The 18,797-nt window shown below is 50.3% G+C and overlaps 2 protein-coding genes across 4 annotated transcripts in view; one reads left to right on the top strand and one right to left on the bottom strand.

Annotated features, from left to right (window-relative positions):
* Positions 1-9,417, bottom strand: part of STK36 (serine/threonine kinase 36) — a 156,686-nt gene extending 147,269 nt beyond the window's left edge. For both annotated transcript variants that reach the window (XM_077273575.1, XM_077273576.1), the window contains exon 1: positions 9,374-9,417. The gene's annotated coding sequence lies outside the window, so the exon portion shown is untranslated. The remainder of the gene's footprint in view (positions 1-9,373) is intronic.
* A 41-nt stretch (positions 9,418-9,458) lies between these two features.
* RNF25 (ring finger protein 25) overlaps positions 9,459-18,797 on the top strand; it is a 57,421-nt gene continuing 48,082 nt past the window's right edge. Inside the window, exon 1 of one of the 2 annotated variants that reach the window (XM_077273579.1) lies at positions 9,459-9,511. In XM_077273579.1, coding sequence (XP_077129694.1) covers positions 9,489-9,511 — 23 coding nt within the window. In that variant the 5' untranslated portion in view covers positions 9,459-9,488. Of the gene's footprint in view, positions 9,561-18,797 lie in introns of both variants that reach the window. The other variant, XM_077273580.1, reaches the window with a different exon arrangement.

The raw sequence follows: 18,797 nt of genomic DNA, 5'->3' as shown, positions 1-18,797 counted from the left end.
TTTAATAATTATAGATAACTTTTTCGCATCTGGAAGGAGACATTTTTGGTTTACTGAGTCCAGATGAAGTCCTAGGAACATCTGGCAGGTTACATTTTTTCCAGTTTATTATCCAGCCTAGAGTCTGTAAGGACGAAACTATCTCTGCTAGTCTCTGTTCACATTGAAGAGGGGAATTCCCTACTATGAGAAGATCATTGAGGTAAGGAATAACAAGGGTATTTTTAACTCGTAAAGACATCACTTCCAACATCAATTTGGTAAAAACACGGGGTGCCATAGACAACCCGAAGGGCATCGCCGTGAATTGTAGATGACAGATCTGACCCCTTAATGTGACTGCTACCCTGAAAAAAATTGTTGATGTGAAATATGTATAGGCAGATGGTAATACGCATCTTTAAGATCTAATACAGCCATATAACAACCAGGAAATAAAATCTTTATGGCTGAACGTATAGACTCCATTTTTAAGGTTTTAGATCTTAAAAAGATATTTAATTTTCTTAGATTAAAGGGAACCTGTCACCATGTTTTTGGAAGATGGGATAAAAATAGCGTTAAATAGGGGCAGAGGTGGGCGTTACATTAGTGTGTTTGTTATGCGTTTATTACCCACCTAAGTTGCCGAAATACCTTTGCAAAGTCTCCGTTTTCGCCTGTCAATCAGGCTAGTCTGGTCAGATGGGCGTTGTCTTCCCCCAGATTTTGCGTAGTTTTCCGTTGGTGGCGTAGTGGTGTGCGCATGCCCAAGGTCCCGAATCCTCTGCCAGGGGATTTCAAAGAGCGCGGTGTCCGTTATTGCATTGGTGATCGGTGGGCGCGGCCATCTTCCTTTGGCCGCGCGTGCGCAGAAGCGGCGCTCTGCTGGCCGCGGCATCAGGAAAATGGCCGCGGGATGCCGCGCGTGCGCAGATGGATATCGCGGCGGCCATTTTCCTGAAGCCGCGGCCAGCAGAGCGCCGCTTCTGCGCACGCGCGGCCAAAGGAAGATGGCCGCGCCCACCGATCACCAATGCAATAACGGACACCGCGCTCTTTGAAATCCCCTGGCAGAGGATTCGGGACCTTGGGCATGCGCACACCACTACGCCACCAACGGAAAACTACGCAAAATCTGGGGGAAGACAACGCCCATCTGACCAGACCAGCCTGATTGACAGGCGAAAACGGAGACTTTGCAAAGGTATTTCGGCAACTTAGGTGGGTAATAAACGCATAACAAACACTCTAATGTAACGCCCACCTCTGCCCCTATTTAACGCTATTTTTATCCCATCTTCCAAAAACGTGGTGACAGGTTCCCTTTAATTATGGTTCTAAACGAACCATCAGGCTTGGGGATCAGAAATAAGGAGGAGTAAAAGCCTTTCCCTTTTTGATGTGCCGCAACTTCTATTAATACTCGTTTAGATAAAAGGCTTTTAATTTCTGATTCTAACGCCTCCTGTTGAACCTGTGATTTTAAGTAAGTCAATAGTAAGGAATCCGGAGGTCTCCGGATAAAGTCTAAGGTTAAGCCAGATGTTACGATGTTAATGGTCCAGGGGTTAACTGTTATTGCCCTCCATTGATGGCAGAAATGAAGTAATCTGCCCCCACCGGTAGAGCAGAACTAGAGGAATCTATATGCGGCTTGAAGGGAAGTCTGTTAAAGAGGTTCCCCTTCTGCCTGAAATCTTTATTATTCCAGCGGTCTTTATAGTCCTTTTTCCTGCCAAATGCTGATTTCTGAATGCTCTTCTGTAGGAGGGAATGAACAGATTAGGAATCCCTTTTTTCCTCTCTCCTGCTTTAGTCAGGATGTCATCTAATACTGCCCCAAACAGGTACTCACCCTGCAGGGTATGGTGCAGAGTTTGGATCTGGTTTGGGCGTTACCCTTCCAACTTTTTAACCATATTGCTCTGCGGGCTGTATTGGTTAAACCCGCCGTCCTGGCTGCTAGACGGAGAGAGTGAATAGAAGCGTCTGACAAAAGCCGTTGCCCCTTTAATTAAAGGACTGGAGGAACGTAACTTATCCCTAGACATGCCGTTTTTTATATTTTGTTCCAGCTGATCCAGCCAGACAAGCATAGATCCTTCCTGTACATGTGGCCGAAATTAGTGCTGTGCAGGACTCCCAGGATCTCTTTAGAAGTGTGTCTGATTTACGATCCTTTGGATCAGACAAAGTACCTGCATCTTCCACCGGTAAGGAGGACCGACATGAGGTAGAAGCAACTGCCGCATCAACCTTGGGTGCTTTCAACCAGGAGGACAAGTCCTCATCATCAAACGGGTACCGTCTCTTTGATGCCGCGGGCATAAAACCTCTTTGCCCTTGTTTTTCCCACTCTTTTTTCACAAGTTCCTTAATTTTCTGGATCACAGGAAGAACCCGTCCTTTCCACTGGGAGAGCCCTGCGAACAGGACCTCTTGAGGAGTCTGGGGTTCCTTAGCTTCTGATAACCCCATCGTGTCTCTTACTGACTTGACTAAGTTGTTAACACTGTCAGTCGGAAAACATACATGATCCTCATCTTCCGAGGACACGGACCTCTGGGAAGCATCTGAATTAAATTCACCTGACTCGGAAGAGGATTCTGCTCTGGGAGATGCCATTTTGCTGCTGGACTTTCTCCCTATCCTACTACCAGAACCCCCCACCCCCCAGGGATTGTAGTTCCTCCCAAATCATTAGGCGTATGTCCTCCGTTCCTACTGAAGCCTCCTCCTGCAGGGTATGGTTAATACAAAACTGACATAACCTCTTGAGGTGTCTGGAAGGGGTTCCGAACATAGGGCACTCCGCTTGTGCTTGGACCTTCCGTTTTTTTTAGCCTATGGACACATAAACAGATAGGCGACCATCAGCTTAGACATGACTGATCTAACACTCACCCAGGTGATTTGTCAGCAAAAAATACCGGCTGCAAGGATGACGGCTAAGGCTGCCGTCACACTAGCAGTATTTGGCCAGTATTTTACATCAGTATTTGTAGCCAAAACCAGGAGTGGAACAATTAGAGGAAAAGTATAATAGAAACATATGCTCCACTTCTGCATTTATCACCACTCCTGGTTTTACTGATGTAAAATACTGACCAAATACTGATAGTGTGAAGGCAGCCTTAGGCTGGGGTGTGGAACGAGCCGATTTCTTATCTTTCCCCGCCTTATCCATGGAATCACTGTTTAGAGTGTCCACTTCCATCTTTCTTGCTATTGTTGCGGGTAGGCAACATTAGCTCCTCCAGTGGGCGTGAAACACTGTCATTAGATGACATTGTAGCGCACACGTACATCCACCACCTTGTGCTTATATGGCACTGGCCATTAGAGGCTAGACATTACCATATACTCCCCTTTTGTTTGGTTTTTTTTTTGTTTTTTTTTTACCATGCATCCGGAGGCGTCCTCACTTCCGGGTACCGCTTTCAGCCGCAGCCAGCCTCCGAAATGGCGACCGCTGTGATTTGCGTCACCGCATTCCCCACACAGCCCCGGAAGTATACCTGATCACTTCCTAGGCGCTCTGGCAACGGCGCATGCGCGCGAGAGCCCGAGGCCCACTCACAGCCACGACTCCTCAACAGAGGCGCACAGCCGGAACAATCCTCCACGCGGCTTTTCAGGTAGGGCTTGTACCCCTTACCTCCATCCATGCTCCGGCGACCGCGCTGCCACCGGGAGAAACCATGCCCCTTGCATCTAAATCCTTCGGCAGCACTTACTAAAAATGAGTCCAGGAGCATTCTATTCAGAGGACGTGGAGCCAAAAGGATCATCCCCCCGATCCTGACAATGGTGCCCCTGCCGCTCTATAAGAAACCGCACAGGCAGCAATCCCGGCCAGGACTCCTCCTCTTAGATACATCTTCAAAGAATAATCTCTGCAGGTTCCCTTCTAGGAACAGGAACCCAACTGAGGAGCGAGGGGGCCGCCGCTTTTATCTCTCTCTAGGTTTCCTGTTCCTAGGGGCGGACCCCCTCTATCAGTGGGTGCTGTCATGGCAAAGAGAAAATATGAGAGCGGCCTGTAACTGACATCATAGGTAGCCCACAACTATGAGAGTCACAATGAGAAAACAAATCCAGAAAATCACCTTGTCTGATTTGGGAGATTTATTTTGCAAATTATGGTGGAAAATAAGTATTTGGTCACCTAAAAACAAGCAAAATTCCTGGCTCTCACAGACCTGTAACTTCTTCTTTAAGAGGCTCCTCTGTCCTCCACTCATTACCTGTACTAATGGCCCGTTTGACCTCGTTATCAGTATAAAAGACTCCTGTCCACAACCTCAGTCACACTCCAAACTCCACTATGGTGAAGACCAAAGAGCTGTCGAAGGACACCAGAAACAAAACTGTAGCCCTGCACCAGGCTGGGAAGACTGAATCTGCAATAGGCAAGTAGCTTGGAGTGAAGAAATCAACAGTGGGAGCAATAATTAGAAAATGGAAGACATACAAGACCACTGATAATCTTCCTTAATCTGGGGACCACGCAAGACCTCACCCCGAGGGGTCAAAATGATCACAAGAACGGAGAGCAAAAATCCCAGAACCACACGGGGGATCTAGGGAATGACCTTCATAGAGCTGGGACCAGGAGTATATACGGGGGGGGGGGGGGGGGGGGGGGGAGCGCACGGGAGTATATACGGGGGGGGGAGCACACGGGAGTATATACGGGGGGGGGGAGCGCACGGGAGTATATACGGGGGGGGGAGCGCACGGGAGTATATACGGGGGGGGGAGCGCACGGGAGTATATACGGGGGGGGGGAGCGCACGGGAGTATATACGGGGGGGGGGGGGAGCGCACGGGAGCAGACACGGGGGGGAGCGCACGGGAGCATACACGGGGGGGAGCGCACGGGAGCATACACGGGGGGGAGCGCACGGGAGCATACACGGGGGGGGGAGCGCACGGGAGCATACACGGGGGGGGGAGCGCACGGGAGCATACGCGGGGGGGAGCGCACGGGAGCATACGCGGGGGGGGAGCGCACGGGAGCATACGCGGGGGGGGGAGCGCACGGGAGCATACGCGGGGGGGGAGCGCACGGGAGCATACGCGGGGGGGAGCGCACGGGAGCATACGCGGGGGGGAGCGCACGGGAGCATACGCGGGGGGAGCGCACGGGAGCATACGCGGGGGGGAGCGCACGGGAGCATACGCGGGGGGGAGCGCACGGGAGCATACGCGGGGGGGAGCGCACGGGAGCATACGCGGGGGGGGAGCGCACGGGAGCATACGCGGGGGGGGAGCGCACGGGAGCATACGCGGGGGGGGAGCGCACGGGAGCATACGCGGGGGGGAGCATGCACGGGAGCATACGCGGGGGGGAGCATGCACGGGAGCATACGCGGGGGGGAGCATGCACGGGAGCATACGCGGGGGGGAGCGCACGGGAGCATACGCGGGGGGCGAGCGCACGGGAGCATACGCGGGGGGCGAGCGCACGGGAGCATACGCGGGGGGGGAGCGCACGGGAGCATACGCGGGGGGGGGAGCGCACGGGAGCATACGCGGGGGGGGGAGCGCACGCGAGCATACGCAGGGGGAGCGCACGGGAGCATACGCGGGGGGAGCATACGCGGGGGGGAGCGCACGGGAGCATACGCGGGGGGGAGCGCACGGGAGCATACGCGGGGGGGAGCGCACGGGAGCATACGCGGGGGGGAGCGCACGGGAGCATACGCGGGGGGGAGCGCACGGGAGCATACGCGGGGGGGAGCGCACGGGAGCATACGCGGGGGGGAACGCACGGGAGCATACGCGGGGGGGAGCGCACGGGAGCATACGCGGGGGGGAGCGCACGGGAGCATACGCGGGGGGGAGCGCACGGGAGCATACGCGGGGGGGAGCGCACGGGAGCATACGCGGGGGGGGAGCGCACGGGAGCATACGCGGGGGGGGAGCGCACGGGAGCATACGCGGGGGGGGAGCGCACGGGAGCATACGCGGGGGGGGAGCGCACGGGAGCATACGCGGGGGGGAACGCACGGGAGCATACGCGGGGGGGAGCGCACGGGAGCATACGCGGGGGGGAGCGCACGGGAGCATACGCGGGGGGGAGCGCACGGGAGCATACGCGGGGGGGAGCGCACGGGAGCATACGCGGGGGGGGAGCGCACGGGAGCATACGCGGGGGGGGAGCGCACGGGAGCATACGCGGGGGGGGAGCGCACGGGAGCATACGCGGGGGGGGAGCGCACGGGAGCATACGCGGGGGGGGAGCGCACGGGAGCATACGCGGGGGGGGAGCGCACGGGAGCATACGCGGGGGGGGGAGCGCACGGGAGCATACGCGGGGGGGGAGCGCACGGGAGCATACGCGGGGGGGGAGCGCACGGGAGCATACGCGGGGGGGGAGCGCACGGGAGCATACGCGGGGGGGGAGCGCACGGGAGCATACGCGGGGGGGGGGGGGGCGCACGGGAGCATACGCGGGGGGGAGCGCACGCGAGCATACGCGGGGGGGAGCGCACGGGAGCATACGCGGGGGGGGAGCGCACGCGAGCATACGCGGGGGGGGAGCGCACGCGAGCATACGCGGGGGGGAGCACACGGGGGATCTAGGGAATGACCTTCATAGAGCTGGGACCAGGAGTATATACGGGGGGGGGGGGGAGCGCACGGGAGTATATACGGGGGGGGGAGCACACGGGAGTATATACGGGGGGGGGAGCGCACGGGAGTATATACGGGGGGGGGAGCGCACGGGAGTATATACGGGGGGGGGAGCGCACGGGAGTATATACGGGGGGGGGAGCACACGGGAGTATATACGGGGGGGGGGAGCGCACGGGAGTATATACGGGGGGGGGAGCGCACGGGAGTATATACGGGGGGGGGAGCGCACGGGAGTATATACGGGGGGGGGGAGCGCACGGGAGTATATACGGGGGGGGGGGGGAGCGCACGGGAGCAGACACGGGGGGGAGCGCACGGGAGCATACACGGGGGGGAGCGCACGGGAGCATACACGGGGGGGAGCGCACGGGAGCATACACGGGGGGGGGAGCGCACGGGAGCATACACGGGGGGGGGAGCGCACGGGAGCATACGCGGGGGGGAGCGCACGGGAGCATACGCGGGGGGGGAGCGCACGGGAGCATACGCGGGGGGGGGAGCGCACGGGAGCATACGCGGGGGGGGAGCGCACGGGAGCATACGCGGGGGGGAGCGCACGGGAGCATACGCGGGGGGGAGCGCACGGGAGCATACGCGGGGGGAGCGCACGGGAGCATACGCGGGGGGGAGCGCACGGGAGCATACGCGGGGGGGAGCGCACGGGAGCATACGCGGGGGGGAGCGCACGGGAGCATACGCGGGGGGGAGCGCACGGGAGCATACGCGGGGGGGAGCGCACGGGAGCATACGCGGGGGGGAGCGCACGGGAGCATACGCGGGGGGGAGCGCACGGGAGCATACGCGGGGGGGAGCGCACGGGAGCATACGCGGGTGGGAGCGCACGGGAGCATACGCGGGGGGGGAGCGCACGGGAGCATACGCGGGGGGGGAGCGCACGGGAGCATACGCGGGGGGGGAGCGCACGGGAGCATACGCGGGGGGGGGAGCGCACGGGAGCATACGCGGGGGGGAGCATGCACGGGAGCATACGCGGGGGGGAGCATGCACGGGAGCATACGCGGGGGGGAGCATGCACGGGAGCATACGCGGGGGGGAGCGCACGGGAGCATACGCGGGGGGCGAGCGCACGGGAGCATACGCGGGGGGCGAGCGCACGGGAGCATACGCGGGGGGGGAGCGCACGGGAGCATACGCGGGGGGGGGAGCGCACGGGAGCATACGCGGGGGGGGAGCGCACGCGAGCATACGCGGGGGGAGCGCACGGGAGCATACGCGGGGGGAGCATACGCGGGGGGGAGCGCACGGGAGCATACGCGGGGGGGAGCGCACGGGAGCATACGCGGGGGGGAGCGCACGGGAGCATACGCGGGGGGGAGCGCACGGGAGCATACGCGGGGGGGAGCGCACGGGAGCATACGCGGGGGGGAACGCACGGGAGCATACGCGGGGGGGAGCGCACGGGAGCATACGCGGGGGGGAGCGCACGGGAGCATACGCGGGGGGGAGCGCACGGGAGCATACGCGGGGGGGAGCGCACGGGAGCATACGCGGGGGGGAGCGCACGGGAGCATACGCGGGGGGGGAGCGCACGGGAGCATACGCGGGGGGGGAGCGCACGGGAGCATACGCGGGGGGGGAGCGCACGGGAGCATACGCGGGGGGGGAGCGCACGGGAGCATACGCGGGGGGGGAGCGCACGGGAGCATACGCGGGGGGGGAGCGCACGGGAGCATACGCGGGGGGGGAGCGCACGGGAGCATACGCGGGGGGGGAGCGCACGGGAGCATACGCGGGGGGGGAGCGCACGGGAGCATACGCGGGGGGGGAGCGCACGGGAGCATACGCGGGGGGGGAGCGCACGGGAGCATACGCGGGGGGGGGGGGGGGGCGCACGGGAGCATACGCGGGGGGGAGCGCACGCGAGCATACGCGGGGGGGAGCGCACGGGAGCATACGCGGGGGGGGAGCGCACGCGAGCATACGCGGGGGGGGAGCGCACGCGAGCATACGCGGGGGGGAGCGCACGCGAGCATACGCGGGGGGGAGCGCACGCGAGCATACGCGGGGGGGAGCGCACGCGAGCATACGCGGGGGGGAGCGCACGCGAGCATACGCGGGGGGGAGCGCACGCGAGCATACGCGGGGGGGAGCGCACGGGAGCATACGCGGGGGGAGCGCACGGGAGCATACGCGGGGGGGAGCGCACGCGAGCATACGCGGGGGGAGCGCACGCGAGCATACGCGGGGGGAGCGCACGCGAGCATACGCGGGGGGGAGCGCACGCGAGCATACGCGGGGGGGAGCGCACGCGAGCATACGCGGGGGGGAGCGCACGCGAGCATACGCGGGGGGGAGCGCACGGGAGCATACGCGGGGGGGAGCGCACGGGAGCTTACGCGGGGGGGAGCGCACGCGAGCATACGCGGGGGGGAGCGCACGGGAGCATACGCGGGGTGGAGCGCACGGGAGCATACGCGGGGGGGGGCGCACGGGAGCATACGCGGGGGGGGGCGCACGGGAGCATACGCGGGGGGGAGCGCACGGGAGCATACGCGGGGGGGAGCGCACGGGAGCATACGCGGGGGGGAGCGCACGGGAGCATACGCGGGGGGGAGCGCACGGGAGCATACGCGGGGGGGAGCGCAGGAGTATATACGGGGGGGAGCGCAGGAGTATATACGGGGGGGAGCACACGGGAGTATATAGGGGGGGGGGGGAGCACACAGCGGTATATGAGGATGCACACACGCGCTCTCCCCCGTATTCCGCCGCGTACATCACTTACCCGCTTACTACGACAGCCAGACATCAGACAAGTTGCGCTTCCGGTTTAGTACAGTTGCCTAGCAATCAAGGCGCATGCGTGACGTCATAACCGGCGACTCAAAGTCCAGAGGAAGATGGCGGAAGAGCAGGAAGAAGGGTGAGAAGTCACAGAGCAGATACCGGAGGCGGACAGCGTGACGTGTCCGGTACCGGAGTGTTATATGTCTGTAGTGTTATTATCCTTCTAGTACAGAGCAGTGTTATATGTCTGTAGTGTTATTATCCTAGTACAGAGCAGTGTTATATGTCTGTAGTGTTATTATCCTCCTAGTACAGAGCAGTGTTATATGTCTGTAGTGTTATTATCCCCCTAGTACAGAGCAGTGTTATATGTCTGTGGTGTTATTATCCCCCTAGTACAGAGCAGTGTTATGTCTGTAGTGTTATTATCCTCCTAGTACAGAGCAGTGTTATGTCTGTAGTGTTATTATCCCCCTAGTACAGAGCAGTGTTATATGTCTGTAGTGTTATTATCCCCCTAGTACAGAGCAGTGTTATATGTCTGTAGTGTTATTATCCTCCTAGTACAGAGGAGTGTTATATGTCTGTAGTGTTATTATCCCCCTAGTACAGAGCAGTGTTATATGTCTGTAGTGTTATTATCCCCTAGTACAGAGGAGTGTTATATGTCTGTAGTGTTATTATCCCCCCAGTACAGAGCAGTGTTATATGTCTGTAGTGTTATTATCCTCCTAGTACAGAGGAGTGTTATATGTCTGTAGTGTTATTATCCTCCTAGTACAGAGCAGTGTTATATGTCTGTAGTGTTATTATCCCCCTAGTACAGAGCAGTGTTATATGTCTGTAGTGTTATTATCCCCTAGTACAGAGGAGTGTTATATGTCTGTAGTGTTATTATCCTCCTAGTACAGAGGAGTGTTATATGTCTGTAGTGTTATTATCCCCCTAGTACAGAGCAGTGTTATATGTCTGTAGTGTTATTATCCCCCTAGTACAGAGCAGTGTTATATGTCTGTAGTGTTATTATCCTCCTAGTACAGAGGAGTGTTATATGTCTGTGGTGTTATTATCCCCCTAGTACAGAGCAGTGTTATGTCTGTAGTGTTATTATCCTCCTAGTACAGAGCAGTGTTATGTCTGTAGTGTTATTATCCCCCTAGTACAGAGCAGTGTTATATGTCTGTAGTGTTATTATCCCCCTAGTACAGAGCAGTGTTATATGTCTGTAGTGTTATTATCCTCCTAGTACAGAGGAGTGTTATATGTCTGTAGTGTTATTATCCCCCTAGTACAGAGCAGTGTTATATGTCTGTAGTGTTATTATCCTCCTAGTACAGAGGAGTGTTATATGTCTGTAGTGTTATTATCCCCCTAGTACAGAGCAGTGTTATATGTCTGTAGTGTTATTATCCCCTAGTACAGAGGAGTGTTATATGTCTGTAGTGTTATTATCCCCCCAGTACAGAGCAGTGTTATATGTCTGTAGTGTTATTATCCTCCTAGTACAGAGGAGTGTTATATGTCTGTAGTGTTATTATCCTCCTAGTACAGAGCAGTGTTATATGTCTGTAGTGTTATTATCCCCCTAGTACAGAGCAGTGTTATATGTCTGTAGTGTTATTATCCCCTAGTACAGAGGAGTGTTATATGTCTGTAGTGTTATTATCCTCCTAGTACAGAGGAGTGTTATATGTCTGTAGTGTTATTATCCCCCTAGTACAGAGCAGTGTTATATGTCTGTAGTGTTATTATCCCCCTAGTACAGAGCAGTGTTATATGTCTGTAGTGTTATTATCCTCCTAGTACAGAGGAGTGTTATATGTCTGTGGTGTTATTATCCCCCTAGTACAGAGCAGTGTTATGTCTGTAGTGTTATTATCCTCCTAGTACAGAGCAGTGTTATGTCTGTAGTGTTATTATCCCCCTAGTACAGAGCAGTGTTATATGTCTGTAGTGTTATTATCCCCCTAGTACAGAGCAGTGTTATATGTCTGTAGTGTTATTATCCTCCTAGTACAGAGGAGTGTTATATGTCTGTAGTGTTATTATCCCCCTAGTACAGAGCAGTGTTATATGTCTGTAGTGTTATTATCCCCTAGTACAGAGGAGTGTTATATGTCTGTAGTGTTATTATCCCCCCAGTACAGAGCAGTGTTATATGTCTGTAGTGTTATTATCCTCCTAGTACAGAGGAGTGTTATATGTCTGTAGTGTTATTATCCTCCTAGTACAGAGGAGTGTTATATGTCTGTAGTGTTATTATCCCCCTAGTACAGAGCAGTGTTATATGTCTGTAGTGTTATTATCCCCTAGTACAGAGGAGTGTTATATGTCTGTAGTGTTATTATCCCCCCAGTACAGAGCAGTGTTATGTCTGTAGTGTTATTATCCTCCTAGTACAGAGGAGTGTTATATGTCTGTAGTGTTATTATCCCCCTAGTACAGAGCAGTGTTATATGTCTGTGGTGTTATTATCCTCCTAGAACAACAGAGGAGTGTTATATGTCTGTAGTGTTATTATCCCCCTAGTACAGAGCAGTGTTATATGTCTGTAGTGTTATTATCCTCCTAGTACAGAGCAGTGTTATATGTCTGTGGTGTTATTATCCTCCTAGTACAGAGCAGTGTTATATGTCTGTAGTGTTATTATCCTCCTAGTACAGAGCAGTGTTATATGTCTGTAGTGTTATTATCCCCCTAGTACAGAGCAGTGTTATATGTCTGTGGTGTTATTATCCTCCTAGTACAGAGGAGTGTTATATGTCTGTAGTGTTATTATCCCCCTAGTACAGAGCAGTGTTATATGTCTGTGGTGTTATTATCCTCCTAGTACAGAGCAGTGTTATATGTCTGTAGTGTTATTATCCTTCTAGTACAGAGCAGTGTTATATGTCTGTAGTGTTATTATCCTCCTAGTACAGAGCAGTGTTATATGTCTGTAGTGTTATTATCCCCCTAGTACAGAGCAGTGTTATATGTCTGTGGTGTTATTATCCTCCTAGTACAGAGCAGTGTTATATGTCTGTAGTGTTATTATCCTCCTAGTACAGAGGAGTGTTATATGTCTGTAGTGTTATTATCCCCCTAGTACAGAGCAGTGTTATATGTCTGTAGTGTTATTATCCTCCTAGTACAGAGCAGTGTTATATGTCTGTAGTGTTATTATCCTCCTAGTACAGAGGAGTGTTATATGTCTGTGGTGTTATTATCCTCCTAGTACAGAGCAGTGTTATATGTCTGTAGTGTTATTATCCTCCTAGTACAGAGGAGTGTTATATGTCTGTAGTGTTATTATCCCCCTAGTACAGAGCAGTGTTATATGTCTGTAGTGTTATTATCCTCCTAGTACAGAGGAGTGTTATATGTCTGTAGTGTTATTATCCCCCTAGTACAGAGCAGTGTTATATGTCTGTAGTGTTATTATCCCCCTAGTACAGAGCAGTGTTATATGTCTGTAGTGTTATTATCCCCCTAGTACAGAGCAGTGTTATATGTCTGTAGTGTTATTATCCTCCTAGTACAGAGGAGTGTTATATGTCTGTAGTGTTATTATCCCCCTAGTACAGAGCAGTGTTATGTCTGTAGTGTTATTATCCCCCTAGTACAGAGCAGTGTTATATGTCTGTAGTGTTATTATCCTCCTAGTACAGAGGAGTGTTATATGTCTGTAGTGTTATTATCCCCCTAGTACAGAGCAGTGTTATATGTCTGTAGTGTTATTATCCTCCTAGTACAGAGGAGTGTTATATGTCTGTAGTGTTATTATCCCCCTAGTACAGAGCAGTGTTATATGTCTGTAGTGTTATTATCCCCCTAGTACAGAGCAGTGTTATATGTCTGTAGTGTTATTATCCCCTAGTACAGAGCAGTGTTATATGTCTGTGGTGTTATTATCCTCCTAGTACAGAGCAGTGTTATATGTCTGTAGTGTTATTATCCTCCTAGTACAGAGGAGTGTTATATGTCTGTAGTGTTATTATCCCCCTAGTACAGAGCAGTGTTATATGTCTGTAGTGTTATTATCCTCCTAGTACAGAGGAGTGTTATATGTCTGTAGTGTTATTATCCCCCTAGTACAGAGCAGTGTTATATGTCTGTAGTGTTATTATCCCCCTAGTACAGAGCAGTGTTATATGTCTGTAGTGTTATTATCCCCCTAGTACAGAGCAGTGTTATATGTCTGTAGTGTTATTATCCTCCTAGTACAGAGCAGTGTTATATGTCTGTAGTGTTATTATCCCCCTAGTACAGAGCAGTGTTATATGTCTGTAGTGTTATTATCCCCCTAGTACAGAGGAGTGTTATATGTCTGTAGTGTTATTATCCCCCTAGTACAGAGCAGTGTTATATGTCTGTAGTGTTATTATCCTCCTAGTACAGAGCAGTGTTATATGTCTGTAGTGTTATTATCCCCCTAGTACAGAGCAGTGTTATATGTCTGTAGTGTTATTATCCTCCTAGTACAGAGCAGTGTTATATGTCTGTAGTGTTATTATCCTCCTAGTACAGAGGAGTGTTATATGTCTGTAGTGTTATTATCCCCCTAGTACAGAGCAGTGTTATATGTCTGTGGTGTTATTATCCTCCTAGTACAGAGCAGTGTTATGTCTGTAGTGTTATTATCCCCCTAGTACAGAGCAGTGTTATATGTCTGTGGTGTTATTATCCTCCTAGTACAGAGCAGTGTTATATGTCTGTAGTGTTATTATCCTCCTAGTACAGAGCAGTGTTATATGTCTGTAGTGTTATTATCCTCCTAGTACAGAGGAGTGTTATATGTCTGTAGTGTTATTATCCTCCTAGTACAGAGCAGTGTTATATGTCTGTGGTGTTATTATCCTCCTAGTACAGAGCAGTGTTATGTCTGTAGTGTTATTATCCTCCTAGTACAGAGCAGTGTTATGTCTGTAGTGTTATTATCCCCCTAGTACAGAGCAGTGTTATATGTCTGTGGTGTTATTATCCTCCTAGTACAGAGCAGTGTTATATGTCTGTAGTGTTATTATCCTCCTAGTACAGAGCAGTGTTATATGTCTGTAGTGTTATTATCCTCCTAGTACAGAGCAGTGTTATATGTCTGTAGTGTTATTATCCCCCTAGTACAGAGCAGTGTTATATGTCTGTAGTGTTATTATCCTCCTAGTACAGAGCAGTGTTATGTCTGTAGTGTTATTATCCTCCTAGTACAGAGCAGTGTTATATGTCTGTAGTGTTATTATCCTCCTAGTACAGAGCAGTGTTATATGTCTGTAGTGTTATTATCCTCCTAGTACAGAGCAGTGTTATATGTCTGTAGTGTTATTATCCCCCTAGTACAGAGCAGTGTTATATGTCTGTAGTGTTATTATCCTCCTAGTACAGAGCAGTGTTATATGTCTGTAGTGTTATTATCCCCCTAGTACAGAGCAGTGTTATATGTCTGTAGTGTTATTATCCTCCTAGTACAGAGCAGTGTTATGTCTGTAGTGTTATTATCCTCCTAGTACAGAGCAGTGTTATGTCTGTAGTGTTATTATCCCCCTAGTACAGAGCAGTGTTATATGTCTGTGGTGTTATTATCCTCCTAGTACAGAGCAGTGTTATGTCTGTAGTGTTATTATCCTCCTAGTACAGAGCAGTGTTATGTCTGTAGTGTTATTATCCTCCTAGTACAGAGCAGTGTTATATGTCTGTAGTGTTATTATCCTCCTAGTACAGAGCAGTGTTATATGTCTGTAGTGTTATTATCCTCCTAGTACAGAGCAGTGTTATATGTCTGTAGTGTTATTATCCTCCTAGTACAGAGCAGTGTTATATGTCTGTAGTGTTATTATCCCCCTAGTACAGAGCAGTGTTATATGTCTGTAGTGTTATTATCCTTCTAGTACAGAGCAGTGTTATATGTCTGTAGTGTTATTATCCTCCTAGTACAGAGCAGTGTTATATGTCTGTAGTGTTATTATCCCCTAGTACAGAGCAGTGTTATATGTCTGTGGTGTTATTATCCTCCTAGTACAGAGCAGTGTTATGTCTGTAGTGTTATTATCCTCCTAGTACAGAGCAGTGTTATATGTCTGTAGTGTTATTATCCCCCCAGTACAGAGGAGTGTTATATGTCTGTAGTGTTATTATCCCCCTAGTACAGAGCAGTGTTATATGTCTGTAGTGTTATTATCCTCCTAGTACAGAGCAGTGTTATATGTCTGTAGTGTTATTATCCTCCTAGTACAGAGCAGTGTTATATGTCTGTAGTGTTATTATCCCCCTAGTACAGAGCAGTGTTATATGTCTGTAGTGTTATTATCCTTCTAGTACAGAGCAGTGTTATATGTCTGTAGTGTTATTATCCTCCTAGTACAGAGCAGTGTTATATGTCTGTAGTGTTATTATCCCCTAGTACAGAGCAGTGTTATATGTCTGTGGTGTTATTATCCTCCTAGTACAGAGCAGTGTTATGTCTGTAGTGTTATTATCCTCCTAGTACAGAGCAGTGTTATGTCTGTAGTGTTATTATCCTCCTAGTACAGAGCAGTGTTATGTCTGTAGTGTTATTATCCCCCTAGTACAGAGCAGTGTTATATGTCTGTAGTGTTATTATCCTCCTAGTACAGAGCAGTGTTATATGTCTGTAGTGTTATTATCCCCCTAGTACAGAGGAGTGTTATATGTCTGTAGTGTTATTATCCTCCTAGTACAGAGCAGTGTTATATGTCTGTAGTGTTATTATCCTCCTAGTACAGAGCAGTGTTATATGTCTGTAGTGTTATTATCCCCCTAGTACAGAGCAGTGTTATATGTCTGTAGTGTTATTATCCTTCTAGTACAGAGGAGTGTTATATGTCTGTAGTGTTATTATCCTCCTAGTACAGAGCAGTGTTATATGTCTGTAGTGTTATTATCCCCTAGTACAGAGCAGTGTTATATGTCTGTGGTGTTATTATCCTCCTAGTACAGAGCAGTGTTATGTCTGTAGTGTTATTATCCTCCTAGTACAGAGCAGTGTTATGTCTGTAGTGTTATTATCCCCCTAGTACAGAGCAGTGTTATATGTCTGTAGTGTTATTATCCTCCTAGTACAGAGCAGTGTTATATGTCTGTAGTGTTATTATCCCCCTAGTACAGAGGAGTGTTATATGTCTGTAGTGTTATTATCCTCCTAGTACAGAGCAGTGTTATGTCTGTAGTGTTATTATCCCCCTAGTACAGAGCAGTGTTATATGTCTGTAGTGTTATTATCCCCCTAGTACAGAGGAGTGTTATATGTCTGTAGTGTTATTATCCCCTTAGTACAGAGGAGTGTTATATGTCTGTAGTGTTATTATCCCCCCAGTACAGAGGAGTGTTATATGTCTGTAGTGTTATTATCCTCCTAGTACAGAGCAGTGTTATGTCTGTAGTGTTATTATCCTCCTAGTACAGAGCAGTGTTATGTCTGTAGTGTTATTATCCTCCTAGTACAGAGCAGTGTTATATGTCTGTAGTGTTATTATCCTCCTAGTACAGAGCAGTGTTATATGTCTGTAGTGTTATTATCCTCCTAGTACAGAGCAGTGTTATATGTCTGTAGTGTTATTATCCCCCTAGTACAGAGCAGTGTTATATGTCTGTAGTGTTATTATCCTCCTAGTACAGAGCAGTGTTATGTCTGTAGTGTTATTATCCCCCTAGTACAGAGCAGTGTTATATGTCTGTAGTGTTATTATCCCCTAGTACAGAGCAGTGTTATATGTCTGTAGTGTTATTATCCCCCTAGTACAGAGCAGTGTTATATGTCTGTAGTGTTATTATCCTCCTAGTACAGAGCAGTGTTATATGTCTGTAGTGTTATTATCCCCCTAGTACAGAGCAGTGTTATATGTCTGTAGTGTTATTATCCTCCTAGTACAGAGCAGTGTTATATGTCTGTAGTGTTATTATCCTCCTAGTACAGAGCAGTGTTATATGTCTGTAGTGTTATTATCCTCCTAGTACAGAGCAGTGTTATATGTCTGTAGTGTTATTATCGTCCTAGTACAGAGCAGTGTTATATGTCTGTAGTGTTATTATCCTCCTAGTACAGAGCAGTGTTATATGTCTGTAGTGTTATTATCCTCCTAGTACAGAGCAGTGTTATATGTCTGTAGTGTTATTATCCTCCTAGTACAGAGCAGTGTTATATGTCTGTAGTGTTATTATCCCCCTAGTACAGAGCAGTGTTATATGTCTGTAGTGTTATTATCCTCCTAGTACAGAGGAGTGTTATATGTCTGTAGTGTTATTATCCCCCCAGTACAGAGCAGTGTTATATGTCTGTAGTGTTATTATCCCCCCAGTACAGAGCAGTGTTATATGTCTGTAGTGTTATTATCCCCCCAGTACAGAGCAGTGTTATATGTCTGTAGTGTTATTATCCCCCCAGTACAGAGCAGTGTTATATGTCTGTAGTGTTATTATCCCCCTAGTACAGAGCAGTGTTATATGTCTGTAGTGTTATTATCCTCCTAGTACAGAGCAGTGTTATATGTCTGTAGTGTTATTATCCTCCTAGTACAGAGCAGTGTTATATGTCTGTAGTGTTATTATCCTCCTAGTACAGAGGAGTGTTATATGTCTGTAGTGTTATTATCCTCCTAGTACAGAGCAGTGTTATATGTCTGTAGTGTTATTATCCTCCTAGTACAGAGCAGTGTTATATGTCTGTAGTGTTATTATCCCCCTAGTACAGAGCAGTGTTATATGTCTGTAGTGTTATTATCCTCCTAGTACAGAGGAGTGTTATATGTCTGTAGTGTTATTATCCCCTAGTACAGAGCAGTGTTATATGTCTGTAGTGTTATTATCCTCCTAGTACAGAGCAGTGTTATATGTCTGTAGTGTTATTATCCTCCTAGTACAGAGCAGTGTTATATGTCTGTAGTGTTATTATCCTCCTAGTACAGAGCAGTGTTATATGTCTGTGGTGTTATTATCCTCCTAGTACAGAGCAGTGTTATATGTCTGTAGTGTTATTATCCTCCTAGTACAGAGCAGTGTTATATGTCTGTAGTGTTATTATCCTCCTAGTACAGAGCAGTGTTATATGTCTGTAGTGTTATTATCCTCCTAGTACAGAGCAGTGTTATATGTCTGTAGTGTTATTATCCTCCTAGTACAGAGCAGTGTTATATGTCTGTAGTGTTATTATCCTCCTAGTACAGAGCAGTGTTATATGTCTGTAGTGTTATTATCCCTAGTACAGAGGAGTGTTATATGTCTGTAGTGTTATTATCCTCCTAGTACAGAGCAGTGTTATATGTCTGTAGTGTTATTATCCCCCTAGTACAGAGCAGTGTTATATGTCTGTAGTGTTATTATCCCCCTAGTACAGAGCAGTGTTATATGTCTGTAGTGTTATTATCCCCCTAGTACAGAGCAGTGTTATATGTCTGTAGTGTTATTATCCCCCTAGTACAGAGCAGTGTTAT

The sequence above is a fragment of the Ranitomeya variabilis genome, chromosome 7, assembly GCF_051348905.1.
Source record: "Ranitomeya variabilis isolate aRanVar5 chromosome 7, aRanVar5.hap1, whole genome shotgun sequence".
In the NCBI taxonomy this organism is placed as follows: Eukaryota; Metazoa; Chordata; class Amphibia; order Anura; family Dendrobatidae; genus Ranitomeya; species Ranitomeya variabilis.
This window is presented reverse-complemented; position numbering and strand designations above follow the sequence as displayed.